The sequence below is a fragment of the Coenobita brevimanus genome, chromosome 111, assembly GCF_032717465.1.
Source record: "Coenobita brevimanus isolate Jiangsu-jjx chromosome 111, ASM3271746v2, whole genome shotgun sequence".
Taxonomy (NCBI): domain Eukaryota; kingdom Metazoa; phylum Arthropoda; class Malacostraca; order Decapoda; family Coenobitidae; genus Coenobita; species Coenobita brevimanus.
Genome location: NC_137064.1, coordinates 7,274,732 through 7,295,118, shown reverse-complemented (window position 1 = coordinate 7,295,118; position 20,387 = coordinate 7,274,732). Strand labels below are relative to the sequence as shown.

The 20,387-nt window shown below is 42.4% G+C and overlaps 1 protein-coding gene and 1 non-coding gene across 3 annotated transcripts in view; both read left to right on the top strand.

Annotated features, from left to right (window-relative positions):
• The window catches only part of LOC145417886 (cysteine desulfurase-like), a 126,842-nt gene that overhangs the window by 21,065 nt on the left and 85,390 nt on the right, over positions 1-20,387 (top strand). For both annotated transcript variants that reach the window (XM_080286501.1, XM_080286502.1), the window contains exons 3-6: positions 199-336; positions 2,597-2,781; positions 19,129-19,245; positions 19,979-20,089. In XM_080286501.1, coding sequence (XP_080142627.1) covers positions 199-336; positions 2,597-2,781; positions 19,129-19,245; positions 19,979-20,089 — 551 coding nt within the window. The remainder of the gene's footprint in view (positions 1-198; positions 337-2,596; positions 2,782-19,128; positions 19,246-19,978; positions 20,090-20,387) is intronic.
• LOC145417912 (5S ribosomal RNA) lies at positions 9,349-9,467 on the top strand. The gene has a single exon (XR_013900577.1). It is a non-coding gene; the product is annotated as a 5S ribosomal RNA (ribosomal RNA).

Below are 20,387 nucleotides of genomic sequence, written 5' to 3'. Positions count from 1 at the left end.
TCAAATATTGGATCTAAAGAGACATTGTGACATCCTAGAGAATTTTTATGACTATAAACCACCAGTATACTGTCCATCAGATGTTATATTGTCATTGTTTGTTTGTATTATATATTACACTAGTCATCTAGTAGCCTTTGCTGTGATAAAACTCAGCAGAAAAGAAACTGGCAATAATGATCAACTCCTTCATTACAGCAAGTAGCTGACCTTATTGGTGCTGATAAGAAAGAGATCATTTTCACTTCTGGAGCCACAGAGAGCAACAACATCAGTATAAAGGGAGTGGCCAGATTTTACAGGTCAAAAAAGCGGCATGTGGTAACAACTCAAACAGTAAGTAAAGCTTGCTCAGATGCCTGGAATCCATTAATAATTTTTATTATTTTAATACAGTGCATCATTTAAGCCTAGGATGTGAAGAAACTGTTCCTAGTACATTATAAGCTACAGTGGAGACTTTCAAAATCCACTTCCCAGTGTTTGGGTTAGTTAAACAAACTTTGTACTTTCTTTATCCTTGTGCAGTTGTTCACTTCATACAGTTGGATCCAGTGTTTGGTCCTTTTGATTAATGCTGCTACTGTGAGCAGGGCAATCGACAAGATGCAGTTTGGGAAGGTGGTGGGTGTTTCTAGGTTGACTGCTGAATTGTTGAATGCCTCAGGAAGTATGGGAGTCAGTTGTTTCTTATTTGATCAGTTAGGTTTTATATGAATGTGTTGTTGCAGATGACTGACTAAAGAGTGTCATTGTAAATGTGTGTAAAGGGAAGAGTGTTGCCCTGGAGAGGCAGTAATAGAGTCATAAAACTTTTGGACCAGAAAATGAAGGTAGTGGAGAGAGTCTTGGAATCCTGGAAGGTATGATTAGGGAAAGAGAGTGAATATTGATGAGATGCACTTTGGGTTTATGCCAGGCAAAGGGGCCACTGATGCAATATTCATTGCCTAGTAGCATCAAGAAAAATATATAGGAAAGAAGAGCGTGCTGTGCTTTTTCTTTCTTGATTTGAAGAAGATCTTTGACAGGGTTCCTAAGGAGGTGGTGAAGTTGGCAATGAGAAAGCTTTGGACTGAGGAGTGGCTGGTTAAAGTTTCTAATGGCAGTTTATGAGGGTGCTTGCATCCAGCTGACAGTGAACAGAGAGTTGCATGATGAGTTTTCTGTGAATGTTGTCTTGCATCAGGGGTCAGGCTTGAGCCCCTTATTGTTTATCATGGTGCTTGAAGGTCTCCCATGTCACCTCAGAAATTGACTCCCATGGGAGGTGTTGTATGCTGATGACTTGGTGTTGATTGTGGAGAATGAGAGGCAGGTGGAGGAAAGATTTGGAAAGTGAAGGGATGGAATGTGGTACAAGGGTTTGAGAGTGAATGTGAATAAAACAAAAGTGATTATCTAGGGCCTGTGGTGGTGCTGTCAAAACAGAGTGAGTTTGGCCTTGTGCAGTTTGCCACGAGGGTGTGGGAAGTGCCAGATAACTCTGTCATGTGCAGTGTTTGTGATAAGTGAGTGCATAAGAGGTGTGTGGTATTTAGAGGGCTGCAAAATAATGCTGAGTTTGTGTGTGCGATCTGCTGGGGAGAGCATATAGAGATTGAGAGGCGAGAAAAGATTGGTTCTTCCTGGAGAGTCACTCGAATGTGTGGAGGAGTTCAGTTTGGGGGACATGTTATGTGCTGGAGGTGGAGCTGAGGTTAGCTCTGTGGCTAGGGTAAGGAATGGTTGGAGGAAATTCAGGTAGATGTTGCCTCTCCTGACACTGAGAGGGCTTTCCCTCTGTGCTAAGAGGCCTTGTATACAGCATATGTTAACATGAATGTAATGCTTTACAGTAGTGGGACCTGGGCAATATAGGAAGAAGATATTCATAGGCTCAAGCGTACAGAAACTATAATGATTACATGATTATGTACTGTATCGTTGAATGAGAGTCCTGGGGGAGTTATGACAATTTGAGAGGGTAGAGGATGACAGTTCGGTGCAGAAAGTGAGAAATGTGAACATTGGGGGTTAGGGTTGCGAGAGTCTATCTATCTATCTATAGCCCGACTCCCTAATCCCGCAAAGGGTGGCCGCAGACAAAACGCCTCCAAGTCGCTCTGTCACCCACCATTTGACTACCCTCCCCCCAGCTCACCCCCCCCTCCCTCATATACCTCTCAGCTCCATCCCTCCACCTCATCCTCGGTCTACCCCTCCCTCTCCCTCCCTCCACCTCACCTACATACACCCTCTTAGTCAGTCTTTCATTCTCCATTCTCTCCACATGTCCAGACTGAAAAAAACCTGAGACGAGGTTGAGTTTGCCCTAAGGGATAAGGGACAGAATAGGGAGGCTGTCTTTGTTCAAGCGGAGTGGATATCTGACATTAAGTGACCAAATCCGATGCATGCGAGCATGTTGGAGTCTTTGTGAATGACATGGTACTGTGAATCCCTATATTTTCTCAGCATCTTTGAATCAGAGATTATCTAATTTTCTTGGTAAGTATGCAGAATGCTTTGTACAGTACTGTACTGTAATCTTATCATTGTATAGTGATGTCTTGTGAGAGGGCAAGATTTTTTAATTCAGTATCTGTCATGGCAGGAGCATAAGTGTGTTCTGGACTCTTGCCGTGCTTTGGAGAGTGAAGGATGGGATGTGACGTACCTGCCAGTCCAGAAATCAGGCATTGTTTCCATAGCAGATTTGGAGGCAGCCATACGACCCGACACAGTTGTTGTTTCAGTCATGACAGTCAATAATGAAATTGGAGTAATACAACCCATCAGGTAAGTTTGCTGCCTTTGATTTAGAATGTAAAACTTTGCATTGGTACACAACTTCTTGAATCTTCTTGGGTGTTTAGGCTTTACCACATCTGAAAGTTTCATCAATTTTGTGATTGCCTGAGTAAACTCCAGTGTGCATCACCAGCTTGCAATAGAGGTACTGTAGTTATTCCTTGATGTGCCTGAGGCAGGGATAGCTATATAATCTTAAATGCCCTCCCCTCCCCCCAGAAAAACAGGAATTGCAGTTAAAAAAAGAAATAAAAAAGGAAATTCACTCACTGTTGAATTGATTTTGATAAAGCAGCGACTTTTGTACTGAAGTGAAGCCTACCACATCAGGTTAAAATTTTATTAGTGATCATGCAGCTGATCATAGCAACTTCAGGCAGTTATTTATTTGTTTATTTTTTGTTAAAATAAAGAATGTAGAAAAGAGTAAAGTAATGAAAATCAAGAGAGAAGGTGATTCCAAGTTTGATGTTACAGTGAATGGAGAGAACTGGAATTGGTGAGAGAGTTCAAATACCTGGATATAGTGAGAGAAGAGAGGAAAATGTGTAAAAGAAGTGGAAAGTAGAGTGACACAAGGAAGGAAAGTAGCTGGTGCTATGAAGGCCTTGATAAGAAACAGAGGCTTGAGTGTTGCAGCTGTGTGGGGCTTACATGAGGGAGTGTTAGTACCAACTTTAACATATGGTTGTGAGACTATGGTGTGGCATGAAAATGAAAAGTCAAGAGTGAGAGCAGTGGAGATGGGACTGTAGAGGAATGTACGTTGAGTACGGAGAGTGGGTAGGATATGAAATAATTTGATTTGTGAAAGATGTGGAGTGAGGAAGTCTGTGGACATCAGAATCGAAGAGAGTGTACTGAGATGGTATGGCCATGTGGAGAGAATGGATAACAATAGAGTGGTGAAAAAGGTATATCTGAGCAAATTTGAAGGAGGGAGAAGTCAAGGTAGGCAAAGGAGAAGGTGGAGGGATATGATGGATGAGTGTGTCAGGAAGGGAAGTATGGAAGTCGTTGTGGCTAGGGGACTGACAAGAGATTGAGCTGGCTGGATGAATTTTGTGAGAAGAAGTGCATGATCAGGGATTTGGCACCCCTTTTAATGTGACAGCATTTGGATTGACTCTATTGGGTACATCTGTGTGAAGCTACAGGTTGTGGTGAAAGTTTTTGGTGTATCAGATAGAGCCAGGATTCCAGGGCTTGAATGATGAGTGAATGGAAATATGGCCCATTGGCTTGGGCAGACTTAGTCTGTCTGGACGTTGCTACTCCTCACCCTGCCCTAAGGTGGGAAAGGAGGTCCGGATGATGATAATGATGATGAGGAAGACTGTTAACATCTTAAATCTTATAACATATTTCATGTTATATTCCATTTTTTCCGGACATTTTTATTCAAGTCAGGAGAGACTTCAAACAGAAGAGGTTAGATATACCTGCATTAACACCTTCATAACAAGAGGTCCTTCCTGATTTGAATAGAATTGTTGGAGTAAAAAATGCATCAATGGATTGAAGGGGATAAAATAAACTTAGTACAGTACATCATAAGTAATTATAACTTGTGGTTACACCCATACATCGTAATTAATCTTAGCACAAGAAAGGAGAAATGGAGGAGAGAGGAAGGGTGGAGAATAGTTGGGAAGGCTCAACTGTTTCATAGTTAGGCATAAATAACTTATACGGTCAAACCTCTTTGATTGCGGTTAACTGGTCTGCAAAACTGCCATAATAACAAAAACCCACAAATACCAAATCAAATAATGAGTATAATTGTAATAGGTTCAGGGTGCACAAGTTTGCCCTCAGTTTTTTGCCTAATACCTGAATATGAACCCCTAAACAGACTGGTGGTGCTGGATCGCCGATGTTTACACCAATTCTGCTACTCTCAGTCAAGAACCAGATGACCCTTTCCTCTTATATTTAATGTAACTATAGAGCCAGCATTATTAGCAATGTGTTTTTATCTGTGAATCTGAAATTCTCATAATTAACCATTCCTGACCATGAATTTCTGTCCTTGTGCATATGACACTTCTCAAAAAATTTCTTGCTCTTTTAGTTAAGCTTACTCTTGAATAATTCTATCAACATTTCAGTGTATTCATATGTTAAAAGCTTAATTCCATCATTGGTATTTACTGAGGCACTACAAGTGAGTGTGGAGTGCATAGAGTGTTATTACATTTTAGGGTTGTTTGCCTGTGGAAGCCAGCCGCCTGTGAGGCATGCCATCACCATAGTAACTGATACGTACTTATTGATCTACTGCATTGGTTCCTGGTATCTTTCACATGTATTTTAACTTGCCTGTCTGGTCAGAATGGTGTATTAACAGCTGTTTGAGGGGATTTAATGTAGTAAGACATATGTATTGTTCTAAAAACAAAAACAGTAAAGCAGTTAAGATGTTTTTATGGTGTTAAATGCATTAACAAATGTTCATCATCATCATCCAGACCTCCTTTCCCACCCTGGGGCAGGGTGAGGAGTATCAACGTCCAGACAGCCTGAGTTTACCACTCCAATGGGCCACACTTCCATTCACTCATCATTCAAGCCCCCAGAATCCCGACTTTATCTGATATGCCAGAAACTTTCACCACATTCTGTAGCTTCACATAAATGTATCCGATAGAGTCAATCCAGATGCTGTCATGTTAAAAAAGGGGTGCCAAATCCCTGATCATGTACTCCTTCTTACAACATTCATCCAGCCAGCTCGATTTGTCAGTTCCCTAGCCTTACCGACTTCCATACCTCTCTTCCTCACACACTCGTTCACCATATCCCGCTACCTTCTCCTTGGCCTACCTCGCCTCTTCCCTCCTTCAAATTCTCTCAGATATACTCTTTCACCATTCTGTTGTTATCCATTCTCTCCACATGACTATACCATCTCAGTACATTCTCTTCGATTCTGATGTCCACAGCCTTCCTCGCTCCGTATCTTTCACAAATCATATTATTTTGTATCTTATCCACTCTCTGCACTCCACATACATTCGTCAGTAGTCCCATCTCCACTGTTCTCATTCTTGACTTTTCATTTTCATGCCACACCATAGTCTCACTTCCATATGTTAAAGTTGGCATTAACTGCTACATGTAAACCTCGCGCAGGTGCAACACTCAAGCCTCTGTTTCTTATCAAGGCCTTCATAGCACTAGCTACTTTCCTTCCTTGTGTTACTCTACTTCCCACATCTTTTGCACGTTTTCCTCTCTTTTCTATCACTGTACCCAGGTATTAAAACTCTCTCACCAGTTCCACTCTCTCCATTCACTGTAACATCACACTGGGAGTCACCTTCTTTCTCGATTACCATCTCTTTACTCTTTACATTTACTCTCATGGCATGACGCTCACAGACATGTACAAAATTCGGCACTACTCTACCAAGTTTTTGTCCGGTATTTGCAACTAGCACTGCATCATCAGGATACAAAAAATTTTAGATATTCCATCCATCACCATTCATTACCAGTGCCATCCCTCTCTCCATTACATGTGTTTTTACATCTCTCATCTTTCATCCATATACTGTATATATTGAACAACAGGGCTCGTGCTAACTGCCGATGGTTGCGAGCCATTTGGCTCCTAAGGTTTCAGATTTATGAGCCAAATAAATTTTTAGTAGCCAAACTGACTACGAGCCGAAATATTTTATGAGCAATAAATATACTGTATTTATTTATTTACACATTGTGATGATTAGAATCATATAATGAGGTTTTAAACATTCTCATTGACGACAAGGGAAGACTTAATAATTTTACACCAAGTCCTTTTTTGTTCATTTAAGTGAGGTCTACTTATTATGTAGTTTACTGGGTTTTGAAGTGGATGTATTTTCTCCTCCCCAAAAGGCGACTTGCATGTAAAATTTGTTTGCCGAAGGGAAAAAATACTCGCCTTTGTGAGCTGTGGCTCGCCAAACAAGAGCCCTGAACAAGCATGGGAACATCACACAACCTTGTCGCATGCCCATATTGATCGTGAACCATTCACTTAGATTCCCATTTACCCTTACACATGCCTCACTACATCATGAAAACTCTTGATGGCACCTAGCAGCTTACCATCTACACTGTACATGCGCGAAGCTTACAATCCTACTTTGTCTACTTTGTCATATGCTTTTTCCAGATCCATAAATGCCATAAACACCTTATAGTCCATGTTACAAGCCTTCTCCACTGTCTGTCTCACTGCAAATATTTGATCCACACATCCTCTGCCACTCCTAAAGCCTCTCTGTTCATCACTCACTAGGACTTCTGATATCTCTTTTGCTTTCACTGTAATAATTCTTCCATATACCTTCCCTGCAACACTTTATAAACTATTGCCATGATAATTCCTGCGCACCCTTCACTCACCTTTATTTTTGTACAGGGATACAATCACAGCCTCACCCTGCCCTTGGGTGGGAAAGGAGGTCTGGATGATGATGATGGTACAATCACAGCCTTTTTCCACCCTGCTGTCATAGTTTCACTCATCCATGGCTTCTTACATATCTCCAATGAGCACATCATTCCTCTCTCTCTTTGCTACACTTAATCGTTTCTGCATACACCTCATCAACTCCAGCTGCTTTCCCATTTTTCAGCTGCTTCACAGTGTTCTTCACCTGCAAGTGTCACGTTTCCTGGCACAGCATTCCTTCTCTGCACACCCCCCAAAATAAATCATATTAACATATTAACAGTCGCATTGCTCTCTCCATTCCCAGTCATCAGACTTTCAGAATATTCTTTCCACATTGTCCTTACTTCATATGAGGTAATATGTATTTTTTTCTTGTTAGCACATTTACTGCATTGAGGAGCACAGTATTCTGTGGATCCTTGTGCTTTTCCTCAAATTTTCGTGTAACCTAACTATGATTAATGCAGTTTTACCCGTAGTATTGAGGTAATGCATACAACATTTTTATAAGGCTGCAATGAAGAAAAATCCCAATAATGAAGCCAGTGATCAAGGAGGTTCAACTATACAGTGATGGGATTTTAAACTTTACAAACTTATTACTCCTTTACACTTGCATGTCATGAGGCACAAGAGTTTGTTAGAGGTTAGTAGTAATATAATAAAACATGTTTTGGCCAGGGTGTTGCTTCACAGAGGTATAGTTTGCGTAGTCCCATGTAATGTAAATGAGGTAGAGGGGGGGTTTGATTACAATAAAAAGCTTGGCAGCATAGCAGCAGAGGTTACTGAAGAGGGGGAAGAAAGAGGAAAGGGAGACTGAAGATAAGTTAAAGGGATGGGGTGGAGAAGTATATGAGAGAGGGGATTGTGAGTTGGAGAAAGGGTAGCCATATGGCAGCAGACAGGGTGACATGGAGGCCATTCATTTGTAACCACTCCATATGGAACTGAGGTGTCTGGTGATAGATAGATAGAGATACCAGTATATTGTACCTCCTGCCCCTCTGCAGAGGGCCGATACGGCAAGTCCCAGGCTTGCGTCCCCCCGACATCAGAGAGCACCACGTGTTGGGTGCGGCAGCCACCTCCCAGAGAGAGGATGAGATCTGGCGCTGCGTGCGCCCCGGAGCTCTCGGGTGTGGCCACCGGATGCCGAAACCGAGGTCGGAGGAGAGGAGGGAAAGGGACTTACTCCCTCTTCACCCCTTCCAAGGGCGCCAGGCATGTGGGGGAGGCAGTAGCTCATTTGGTAGAGAGGTGGCCTGCAATCCTACCAGACCCAGGTTCAAATCCCCACTGGGGCAGGGAACAGTTTAAGGATTTGAATTTAATAAAAGCAGACTTTACTGATTTACCAGAAGACCCGCCGACATGTCGTAAAAATACCCCCAATAATACCAATACAGTACACCTGTCCTGTATGAGATTCAGTATGGATGGTGGGTGTTAGCGCCAAGATGGTGACATGTAGAGGGGTATGGAATGAAGAAGGACTACTGGGCCTTGGGAGCAGGCTGTGAAGCCTATACCCAGAGTCAGACACACACACAAAAAAAAAAAAAAAAAAGTTGTTATACAAGTACACACGTGATGGTTGTAGGTGGAGGTGCCCATCATCCACCCACTTGATGTAATGCTGCCTGTTTCATTCTTCATGTATCATTCTTTTTCCTGTGTCTGTCCTCCTTTCTTCCTATTTCTCCCTGATACTGTTTATTACTCAGATATACCAGTATATTGTATGTATTTGTTAAATGCATATAATGCTTGGTTGTAGGTGGGGGTGCCCATCACCCACCCATTTGATGTAATGCTGATTGTTTCTCCCTTCATGTCTCATTCTTTTTCCTGTGCCTGTCCTCCTTTCATCCCATTTCTCCCATCCTTTTTGTTACTGTTTATTACTCTTCGTTCCACTTCTGGCGGCTCTGCACTGAGTGACAAGTTTTCTGGTTTCCCGTAACCCAGGAAACCATGTACAACGCTAGATGATAACCGTATAACCAGATCATGGAGTGATGTGGAGCCTACTGTGGTGCCCTTGTTAACCCCTCCATGGCCGCTGGCGTCAAATGACGTTTAGCCGATAAATTGCCACAGGAGCCAACGGCTATACCACGTTGAGTACACCGCTTCCCGTCCGATCAGCGAAGTTAAGCAACGTTGGGTCTGGTTAGTACTTGGATGGGTGACCACCTGGGAACACCAGATGCTGTTGGCATCCCTACGTGTCAAGTGGGGTTGGTGGAGGATTAGTGCCCCTCCCTGTAAAAAACAATTAACTCTAAGCCATTGGCCACCCCGTCTGGGATACATGGCGTCTGGCAATGAATGAATGAATGAATCATCTGAGCGTGGCCTATAAAAAACAGCAGAAATTTTTGGGAAGCGAACGAATGTTCTGAACGTCTTGAGACTGACCTACCCTACACTCCCATACACCCCACACATCAGTACACTGTGCACTTCTGTGATGAGTGGACGTCCGAGTTCCACCTCTCTCCCTGCCCCGACCCCCACCCAGTGCTGCCCTCTCTGGCCCCGTAGGCTGCTTACCAGCTCCGAGATCAGGGTGGAGTTGTTTCCCTGTGGGGAAGGAGAGCGACGAGGGCCGAATTGGGTCTGACCTGGGGGTGGAGAATATGGTGGGGAGTAGTGACGAGAGTGGTGATGAGTGGTATCACTCTCCTACTACCAAGGAAGACGACATCGACATCTCCTCGGAGAGTGAGGAGAAGCCACCACCACCTCGCTGCACAGCTCCACCACCACTGAAGAGGAGACAGATGGTGGTGAAGCAGCTCTTCACTGGGGGAGAGGAGGGGGAGGAAAGGAAGAGTGGAGTGCAGGTGCACTCACCCCGCACTGCCTCGCCACCACATCCCGCCGTCTCACGCACCACCTCGCCACCGCACACCACCTTTCGCGTCACCTCACCACTTCCTTCCGCTTCATGGGCCACTTCACCACCCCCTACCACCGCCTGTGCTAGTGTAGTATTATGAAGTAAGATATAGAAGTGTAAGATAATGGTAGTGTGTAAAAGTAGTTTATGTTTTATAAGTGACTTTTGTACAAAGACTGTGTTTTTTAGACAATGACTTATCTCTATTGACTTTTGACCTGCTAGGGGAGGGCAGAGGTGGGTAAAAGTTCGCCTGCATTGACTTCTGTCATCGCATCCTGCACTTATGGTGAGTAATTATTCTCCTCTGTATTTATTTCTCAAATGCCAGCCCCATGTATTTCCTTATATGCTTATTACAGTCTTTTTGCCCTAGATAGAGTGGTAATCATTGCAGGTTCTGTTTGTAATGTAAGTGAACAGGCATAGAGTATGGAAAATGCAATCTTACAAGACAGCCGTGCCGATTTTATCGTATTTTGACTGTGTGAATGTTGCCCCAACAAACAGCTCGCCCCTTCCACCCTGCTCTGCCAGCCTTGCCAGCATCAATGTATGTTTCTGTACAGTATTGTTATCCACGTATTTTTTACCTGTTTGTGAATTTGAACTACTCACAATCATTGCAGAATCACATTGAAAACAATATACAGTAATCCCTCCAAGAACCAATGTAATAGAGCCAGTGGCATGTCTGGAAATTGGGTTTGTCCGGGAATTGGGAAAATGCCTCCTGGACAGGTACATACGGACCCTGACCCAGCCTAACTCAGAAAACCACCTACATAATTCCCTACTGGTCATGCATAGCACCTATTTAAGACCCTATTTTTACAAATAAGGGACAGAAAGCATGAAGTAAATGAAAAGGAACCAGAGAATGAGGACTTACAAGTGAGTGTGGAAAATATTTAGCAGTGTATAGGGTACTTACAACACATCCATGGCCGTTACGAATATTAACCTGCTTCCTCTAAGGCTCTGGCAGTGGCGAAAATGCTCTTGAAGCACATACAGTAATCCAGTGTTGTGCTGCACTTAATCCTTTGCACTGTGAATTATAACTATTTAACACTGCACATTCTGTTCTTACTTGCGCCATGCCAGATGCAACATGCCAGTTTGCACTCTGCATTTAATCCTTTGCAGTGTATAGGGTACTTACAACAAGTCCGTGGCCGTTATGAAGATTAACCTACCTCCTCTAAGGCTCTGGCAGTGGCGAAAATGCTCTTGAAGCACGTACAGTAATCCAGTGTTGTGCTACACTTAATCCTTTGCGCTGTGAATTATAACAGTTTAACACTACACATTCTGTTCTTGCGCCATGCCAGTTGCAACATGCCAGTTTGCACTCTGCACTTAATCCTTTGCACTCTGAATTCTAATTTCGTAACACTGCACAACACTGTAAATTCCCATGTGGTTTAGTGGCGAGGTATTGCAGTTTATTCACAAAAACAAGCATGTGCGGCAGGCATTGCGACGAACATCTAGTCACCATGGTAGTTAGGCAGGAGCTGGGGAGGGGAGGAGGCAGGGAGCTGCAGCTACGCGTGATGTTTGGCGCTGCACGCCAAGTTCAAAGTACAGTTGAAAAAAATGTCGGTTTTTCTTTTTTCGCTTTTTTACGTTTCTTGGCAGTTTGGGGGTTCCGAAGGCCCGGGCCCAAAATGTCCTGGAATTGGGGTGTCCGGGAATTGGGCATCTGGGTATTACAGGGATTCCTGTAATTGTATGTAGGACGTGAGTATGATATTGCACACAGTTACCGTGCGATACTTCGAGTTTATTGTATTCTCTATGTGAAGTTTGGCAGACATACAATTTTACCCTTTTTCCTTACCCAGGCAGAAAATATCATACTTTCTCACACTCACGACACACAGACAGCAACATATATTGCACGACACACAGACAGCAACATATATTACTAAAATAACAAAGTGAAATGATAGAGAAACGTAAACATGTTATTGCTAGGAAAATACATTTTTTCCCATCTGTATGCGTACTGTATTTATTTCTGCTTTGTCTCTCTGTTCCTAATAATTTGATTTATTCATAGTTTTGAACCTGCATTATGATTCTATTTTAACCATGCAGGTGGTGTGGGAGCGGCTAAAAGCGCCTCCGCTCCCCTACCTCTAATCAGAGCTGACCAGGTGCTAATCCACCCGACCCTCCGCTTTCATTCCCCGTGGGAAAGCCTACCTTTGGGGGACTGGCAATTTTCTCATTTAGGATTGATTCAACCCTTTCACTCCCTCTTCTACCCATACTCACAATGCTAACATGCAAAATAACTCAAAACTATGATAAACATAATTTATGTAAAAAAATGTGAAAAAATATATATATATATATTTTTTTTAGCCAATCCTAACTTATTATGTACTGAAATCATTCGATATCACCATATCTAATATATGCACAACATTTCAGCACCATTCACCTTGTTTTGGAGGGTAAAAAAAAATTATAACAACACGTGCGATGTTCCAGCGCGGCAATATACCACTGCGGTGGATATCCATTGCCGATGTTTCTGCAACTTCCGCACTCCATTGCAAGCCACAGAATGGGCCTACAAAGCTGGGATTTGCACTGTTAGGAGCGTCTGAACTTCCTCTCCAATATAGCAAGAAAAAAAAATAATAATTTTTGAAATTTCAGAAAATGGCCCTGGCATCAGCCAGGGACGCATGTAAAATTCCGGACCTATGCCCATGGAAGGGTTAACTGGATGGAGAGACAAATATGATGTCCACCTGAGAAAAAAATCTCCACGCAAGTCTCTGCACCTTGCTTTGGTGAGGTGCTTCAGCCATGTGGGAACATTGATTCACTGCATGGGATGACCCTTTAGGGGCAGTTGATGAGTCTGTTTGACCAGACTGACTGGAGATGCACAATAACAACAGCAACATATGATGGGTCGCAAACACAAGGTGTTCTCATGCCAAATCTTAAAATGCCAGAAATTGGGTTTAGAGTTCAGCAGTATTCCCATAACCTTAAACTATTAAAATTTTGATGGTAGAACATTTATTAATTTGTTTTTTTTCTAGGAAAGGTTTTTGAGTCTAGATTGTGATTCTGATAATATTTTGGCCATATCTACGAACTCCATCTGTCCGTTGCTAGACACCTTAATCTCATAAGGGGTGGCCAGAAACAAATTGCCCTCCATGCCATCCTGTCCCCAGCCACCACACTGCCCTCTCCCCAGCTCACACCCACGTTTCTCATATACCTCTCCACTCCATCCCTCCAACTCATCCTTGGCCTACCCCTCCCTCTCCTCCCCCTCCTCCTCACTCACATACACTCTCCTCGTTAGTCTCTCGTCCATCATCCTCTCCAAATGGCCAAACCAGTTCAGTGTATTTCTCCAAATGCTTTCTGTCACATTCACATCCACACCACAGTGCTCCTTTGCTTCCTCAGTTGTTAGTCTCTCTCTCCATGTAGCACAACATGCTTCTCTCAGGGAACTCATTTCCACTGCTTTCACTCTTGACTTGTGTCCTTCCAACAAGGTCCAAGCTTCACTTCCATACGTTTGAGTTGTATCACTGTACTGTCATGCGGTGACATTTTTACTTCCATGCTCACTTCTGTATTTCTTATCACTGCTTTCAAAGAACCAGCAATCTTTCTTCCTTGTTGCACCTTTCAAGCACTTCATCCTCCAAACTTCCATCCTTACTTATCACACTTCCCAAGCACTTAAATGCACTCACATTTTTTCCTTTTCCACATCATCAACCTCACTGTACATTCATTGACTTCATTTTTCTCAAAGACTATATCTTTACCCCTCCCTACATTCACCTTTAGATTCCGTTTCTTACACACGCTCCCAAACTCATTCACAAACCCTTGCAGTTCCCCTTCATCTTCACTTAACTGTACAGCATCATCAGCAAACAACAGTACAGGAAGTTTCCAGATGCTGCCCTCTCTCATTAGGGCTGCTCCAACACCCACTGCCCTACCTTGTACCTCTTTTATAACTCCATCCATATATAGATTGAACAGTCATGGAGACATGACACAGCCCTGTCTCAATCCAACATTCAGATAGAAAAATTCACTTAGTTCACTATCCATATGCTCTGCAGCCTTAGCACGTTCTTACATACTCTTCATAGCATTCAGCAACTTCCCATTTACTCCATATATTCTAAATTTTTTTTTTACATTCCTGGACACACAATCTTGCATTGGCACACACACACACACACACACACACACACACACACACACACACACACACACACACACACACACATTTGTAATCCTACTTTAAGTCTTACCCTCTCAATTCTTGAACCAACAAATCCATACTCTCTTATATTCTCCGTGCATCTCTTGAACGCAGCAGTACAGGCACCCTCTTTTGCCCTCTCATTCTCACCTACTCCTGCACATATACCCCATCCATTCTCCTACTCTCTCACACTCTTGTCTCTCCATTTAGTCTCAGATAGGTGGAGGTGCCCATCATTCACTCACTCATCATGGTGTTGTCTTATAGTCTCAACACTGCGTGACAAGCCAGATGGTTTCCTGTACCCCAGAAACCATTTACTACACTGGGTGGCCACCATATAACTGGGGTTTCTGGCCGGGTTAAATGTCCCTCAGACACTCCTATCTATACTAAATTATGGCAAACATTTTGGAAAGCCTTGGAGGGCCCAATACCTGCTCAGGGCCCCAACCAAATGGACAGATTTGCATAGCCATGTGGAATGTGAGAGGTGAGAATGAGGAGAGTAAAAGGGTGGAAGTAGTCAGTGTCTTCAAGAGTGCAGTATATACAGTGATAGCATTGTGTGAAACTAAGATGAAAGAGTGTGAAGTGAAGGAGTGGGAGGATGTAAAGGGGGTAAGGTTGGGCATGAATGGGTAAGGAAGATGCAGGGTAGGAGTTGCTTTGCTGATGAATGAAGTGGCAGAGGGGAATGAGAGATTACAAATGGGTCAGGTCGAAATGTGTGTATGTCAAATTCATGTTTGAGAAGGTGAAAGTGGCAGTGATTGTGGTGTATGCATCAAGTGATGACAGGAGTGAGACAGAGAAAGACAGGTTTTGGAATGAGCTGGAGGAAGTAGAAGGAGAAATACCCATGTGTTATAAAGTGATTGTAATGGATGATATGAATGGAAAAATTGGCACTGGTCCTGTGAATTATATAATGGATATATAATAATGGAGTACCAGGAGAGAATGATAATGGGAAGCGATTAAATGACTTTTTGTCAGGAAGGGTGGTTGTGCATTTGTAATTCTTATTTCAGACACAGAGATACCCATAAATATACGTGGTATAGATGGAATGGAGATCATGTTGAAAGGAGCGTGATTGATTACATGCTCATAGAGGAATCAATGCTGGGTAGTGTTGCTACTACGAGGACAGTGAGAAGATGTGGAGGTTTGTCAGATCATATGATTGTGGTATGCAAGATCAAGTCGAGGGGAGTGAGGTGGACCAAGAGAGAGAGGAGCTGTCAGGGAGAAAGACTGGAAGTCAAGAAGCTGTGGATCAAAGAAATGGCAGATGAATGCAGGGCGAAAGTAGGGAAGGAGTTAGAATCAGTGAATTGGAATGAAATGGATCTGGACAGCATTTGGAATGTATATAGGGATTGCATAGTTAGGAATGCTAAAGTGGTGTGTGGTGTGGCAAGAATGACAACATAGAAGAAAGATATGGCATGATGGGATGAAGAGGTTAAGAGGGCTGTGGAAGAAAAGTGGAAGTGGCAAGAGTGGATACAGGACAGGGGTTCATTTGAAATAAGAAATGAATATATTGAGATCAAGAAGCACGTAAAGAGACTAGTGAAGAGGAAAAAGGAGGAGGTAAATGATGATCTAGGAAGAAAAATGAATTCAAATTATTCTGGAAATAGGGAGCTGTTCTGGAAAGAGGTGCAGAAATGTAGAAGTGACAGTGGGAAGAAATGTGAAAGAGTGAAGGATGTAAGGACCAGATGGTAAGAATACTGTATTTTGAAAGTCTGATGAATGGGAATGGAGAGAGCAAAGCGACTGTTAACATGATTGGTTTTCAGGGTGTACAGAGAAGGAATGCAGTGCCAGGAAATGTTACACTCGCAGAGGTGAAGAACGCTGTGAAGCAACTGAAAAATGGGAAAGCAGCAGGGGTTGGTGAGGTGTATGCAGAGATGATTAAGTATAGTGAAGAGAGCGGAATGAAGTGCTTGTTGGAGATATATAAGAAGGCATGGATGAGCGAAACTGTTCCAATCGAGTGGAAAAAGGCAGTGATTGTACCCCTGTACAAAAATAAAGGCGAGTGAAGTGAGTGCAAGAATTATCGTGGCTAAGTCTATTGAGTGTGGTAGGGAAGTTATATGGAAGAATTATCATAGACAAAGTAAAAGAGATATCAGAAGTCCTAGTGAGTGATGAACAGGGTGGCTTTAGGAGTTTCAGAGGATGTGTGGATCAAATTTTTACAGTAAGACAGATAGTGGAGAGAGCATGTGAGATGGACCATAAGGTGTTTATAGCATTTATGGATCTGGAAAAAGCATATGACAAAGTAGACAGAGAAGGATTGTGGGAGGTTTTGTGCATGTACTGTGTAGATAATAAGCTGTTAGGTGCCGTCAGGAGTTTTTATGATGGTAGTGAGGCATGTATAAGGGTAAATGGGCATTTAAGTGACTGGCTAATGATCAGTATGTGCATACAACAAGGTTGTATGATGTCCCCATGGTTGTTCAATATATATATGGATGGGGTGATGAGAGAAGTAACAACACGAGTAATGGAGAGAGGGATGGCATTGGTAATGAATGGTGATGGATGGAATATCTCAAATTTATTGTAGGTTGATGATGCAGTGCTAGTTGCAAATACCGGACAAGACTTGGTAGACTAGTGCAAAGTTTTGTAGATGTCTGTGTGTGTCATGCCTTGAGAGTAAATATAGAAAAGAGTAAAGTGATGGTTACTGAGAGAGAAGGTGACTCCCAGTTTGATGTTAGAGTGAATAGAGAGACTGGAATTGGTGAGAGAGTTCACATACCTGGGTACAGTGATAGAAAAGAAAGGAAAATGTGCAAAAGAAGTGGGAAGTAGAGTGACATAAAGATGGAAAGTAGCTGGTGCTATGACGTCCTTGATAAAAAACAGGGGCTTAAATGTTGGAGCTGCACGAGTCTTACATGAAGGAGTGTTAGTGACAACTTTAACATGGATGTGAGACTTTGGTGTGGCATGAAAATGAAAAGTCAAGAGTGAGAGCAGTGGAGATGGGACTGCAGAGGAATGTACATTGAGTACAGAGAGTGGGTAGGATATGAAATAATGTGATACTTGAAATTTGCGGAGTGAGGAAGTCTGTGCACATCAGAATCGAAGAGAGTGTACTGAGATGGTTTGGTCATATGGAGAGAATGGATGACAATAGTGTGGTGAAAAAGGTATATCTGAGCAAATTTGTAGGAGGGAGGAGGCGAGACAGGCCAAGAAGAAGGTGGAGGGATATGGTGGATGTGTGTGTGAGGAAGAGGGGTATGGAAGTTGGAGAGGCTAAGGGACTGATAAGAGACTGAGCTGGTTGGATGAATTTTGTGCGGAGAAGCACATAGCCAAGGATTAGGAACAGCGTTAGGATTGTCTCTTTCAGATAGGTATATGTGAAGCTACAGAATTTTTTTTTTTTTTTTTTTTTTTTTTTTTTTTTTTTTTTTCTGATGGAGCCAGTATCACATGGGCTTCAGTGATGAGTGAGTGGAAGCATGATCCATTGAATTGGGCAAACTTTGGCTGTCCGGACGTTGCTACTCCTCACCCTAATGTAGGGTGGGAAAGGAGGTCTGGATGATGAATGATGATGATAATCCACATATGTTCACTTTTGCATCCGCAGGCTTTTGGACAGTCTATCTGTCTTTCACCTCATTATTTGCACCTTTTATCCTCCATGGTTCAATCCAAACCATGTCCTTTGTCTGGTCTTTGGTCATCACCTGTTTGTCTGTCCTGGTCTGAGGCTTCTTGTTTGTATTTTTAGTTAGATGTTTTCTGGGGAGGAGCACTAACCCTCTGCCAACCTACATGTTGTCACACGGGGAACACATGTTGGTTGGTTATGAGGTTAACTCCCAGCGTATTAAATGATTTCCTGGTTTGCAGGAAATCATGTAATTTGGCACTCAGTGTAGAGCTACCCTGAAATAGAGTACCACTACACTGAGTGGGTGGATGATGGGCACTATCACTGACCACAATGATATTAACATTAATGAATGTTTTTTTTTTTTTTTTTTTTTTTTTTTTTTTTTTCCAAGATTTTTATTTTGCTGATCTTTGAACCTGTTTTCTGGCAGAACTTGATTGCCTAAGCAAAAAACAACATTGATTAGGGTGAAGATAAGTACTATTAAGCAATATGAATGTGCTGTGGCCCCCTAGAAAAGGTCATACTGGAAGGCAGTAAAACAGGGAGAATTCCATTTTGTGTGGTACGATCAGAGCACAGCAGTAGGGACTAACAGATGGTGCGGCAAAAACTCCTGTCAAACACACCACCACGTATGGCCAGCCAATCAGTAAGTGAGGCTTGCGGCCCGGATATGTTCTCATTGGCTGCAACCAACATGCACACACACACAGCCAAGATGCACTCCTCTGCTTTCATACTACCACCACAGCTGGGTGCATGAACAGTACCTTTTTTTTGAAGGACTTCCAACCATATTTCCATTGGCAGAAGGTGTTCTCATCCAGGGCCACATGATGAGAGTCTGGGTGAAAATACTGTAGTGTTATCCAACAAAAACGCATTTTCCGGGTGGTGGTCTGTGAACCCCTTCCATTGCACGGCCCCCCATATGATACTTGACCATGCTTTTGAGTACTATTTGTTCTGCATAACCAGATAAAATCCATAATTTGGACATACTGAATTATGTTTCTGTGTTACAGAGAAATAGGAGCCATATGTCGAGCTCGCAAAGTCTTCTTTCACACTGATGCTGCACAAGCGGTGGGGAAGATACCAATTAATGTTCAAGACCTGAATGTTGACCTAATGTCTATTAGGTAAGAGTGATGTATCCAGACTTTATGCATACCACTAATTACCAATGCTATAGGTATTAATATTTCCATGCAAAAAGTACTGTATACAGTACTAGAAAATTGTTCATTTTACATCAAGAACCTGATTTGAGTTTTAAGTGTGTCCTGTGCCAGAGGAAGTGTTAGTCAAAACTTTTTTTTTTTTTTTTTTTTTTTTTACAAGAACATATGGAGATAGCCAAGATGAAATCCTGAATGTGCCCCTAGCTTTGGAAAGTGTTCATCAATATTTGCAGCCATAGCTAAGTTGCCAAGTAGGATTCATAAGTAATTTGAATTTGGCTTCCTAGCAGTTTTCAAATGGACACTTAGGGTTGTGTGGAAAATTAGTTTAACATGAAATGAATTAAACATTTTACTACATGATTTTGGTTGCAGTAATACTATAGTGAATATAAAATGATGTGGCATTTTCTTATCTGAAAACAGTCTACATATGTTAATAAGAAAATTTTGATAATACCAAATATATTGATGCTGCTACAGACTGTTAGTTTCCTCGTTAATGAGCTTCCAAGAGCTGACAACAGCTCGATACATTTGTTAATTCTGTTAGGTTATCAGATGGATTCTACAGTTAAGTGTGAAACCACCAGGCTTTTATTCATGTCATTATTGTTAGGGTTTCAGAATACAGTGCATGGAACATTTAGTAGATAGAGTAGTTAGTATATTAAGTTTACATTTGTTTCAGTGGGCACAAGATCTATGGGCCTAAAGGTGTGGGTTGCCTGTATGTGCGGCGGCGACCCAGAGTGAGAATTGAAGCTCTGATGAGTGGTGGTGGCCAGGAGAGAGGCATGAGGTAACCACACATATACTTAGTGTATATCTTTACATTCTGGAATAGAACATTAGAGTTGTCTTGACCATGAGAGGAGTAATGGTACCAGTACTAACCTCTGCTGAGCTGATTCTTTGTAAGTTAACTTACTACCTCTGAGTCATTGTTTTATATTCATCATCATTGTCAACATCTAATCCTTTGTTGCCCCATGAGGAGTGTAGGAGCCTGGATCTAGGCAAGGTGGTCCTGACATTTAAGATGAGAGTGACCAGCCTCACTCTTCCCTGAGGGACATTGCGTGAGCAAAAACCCCAAC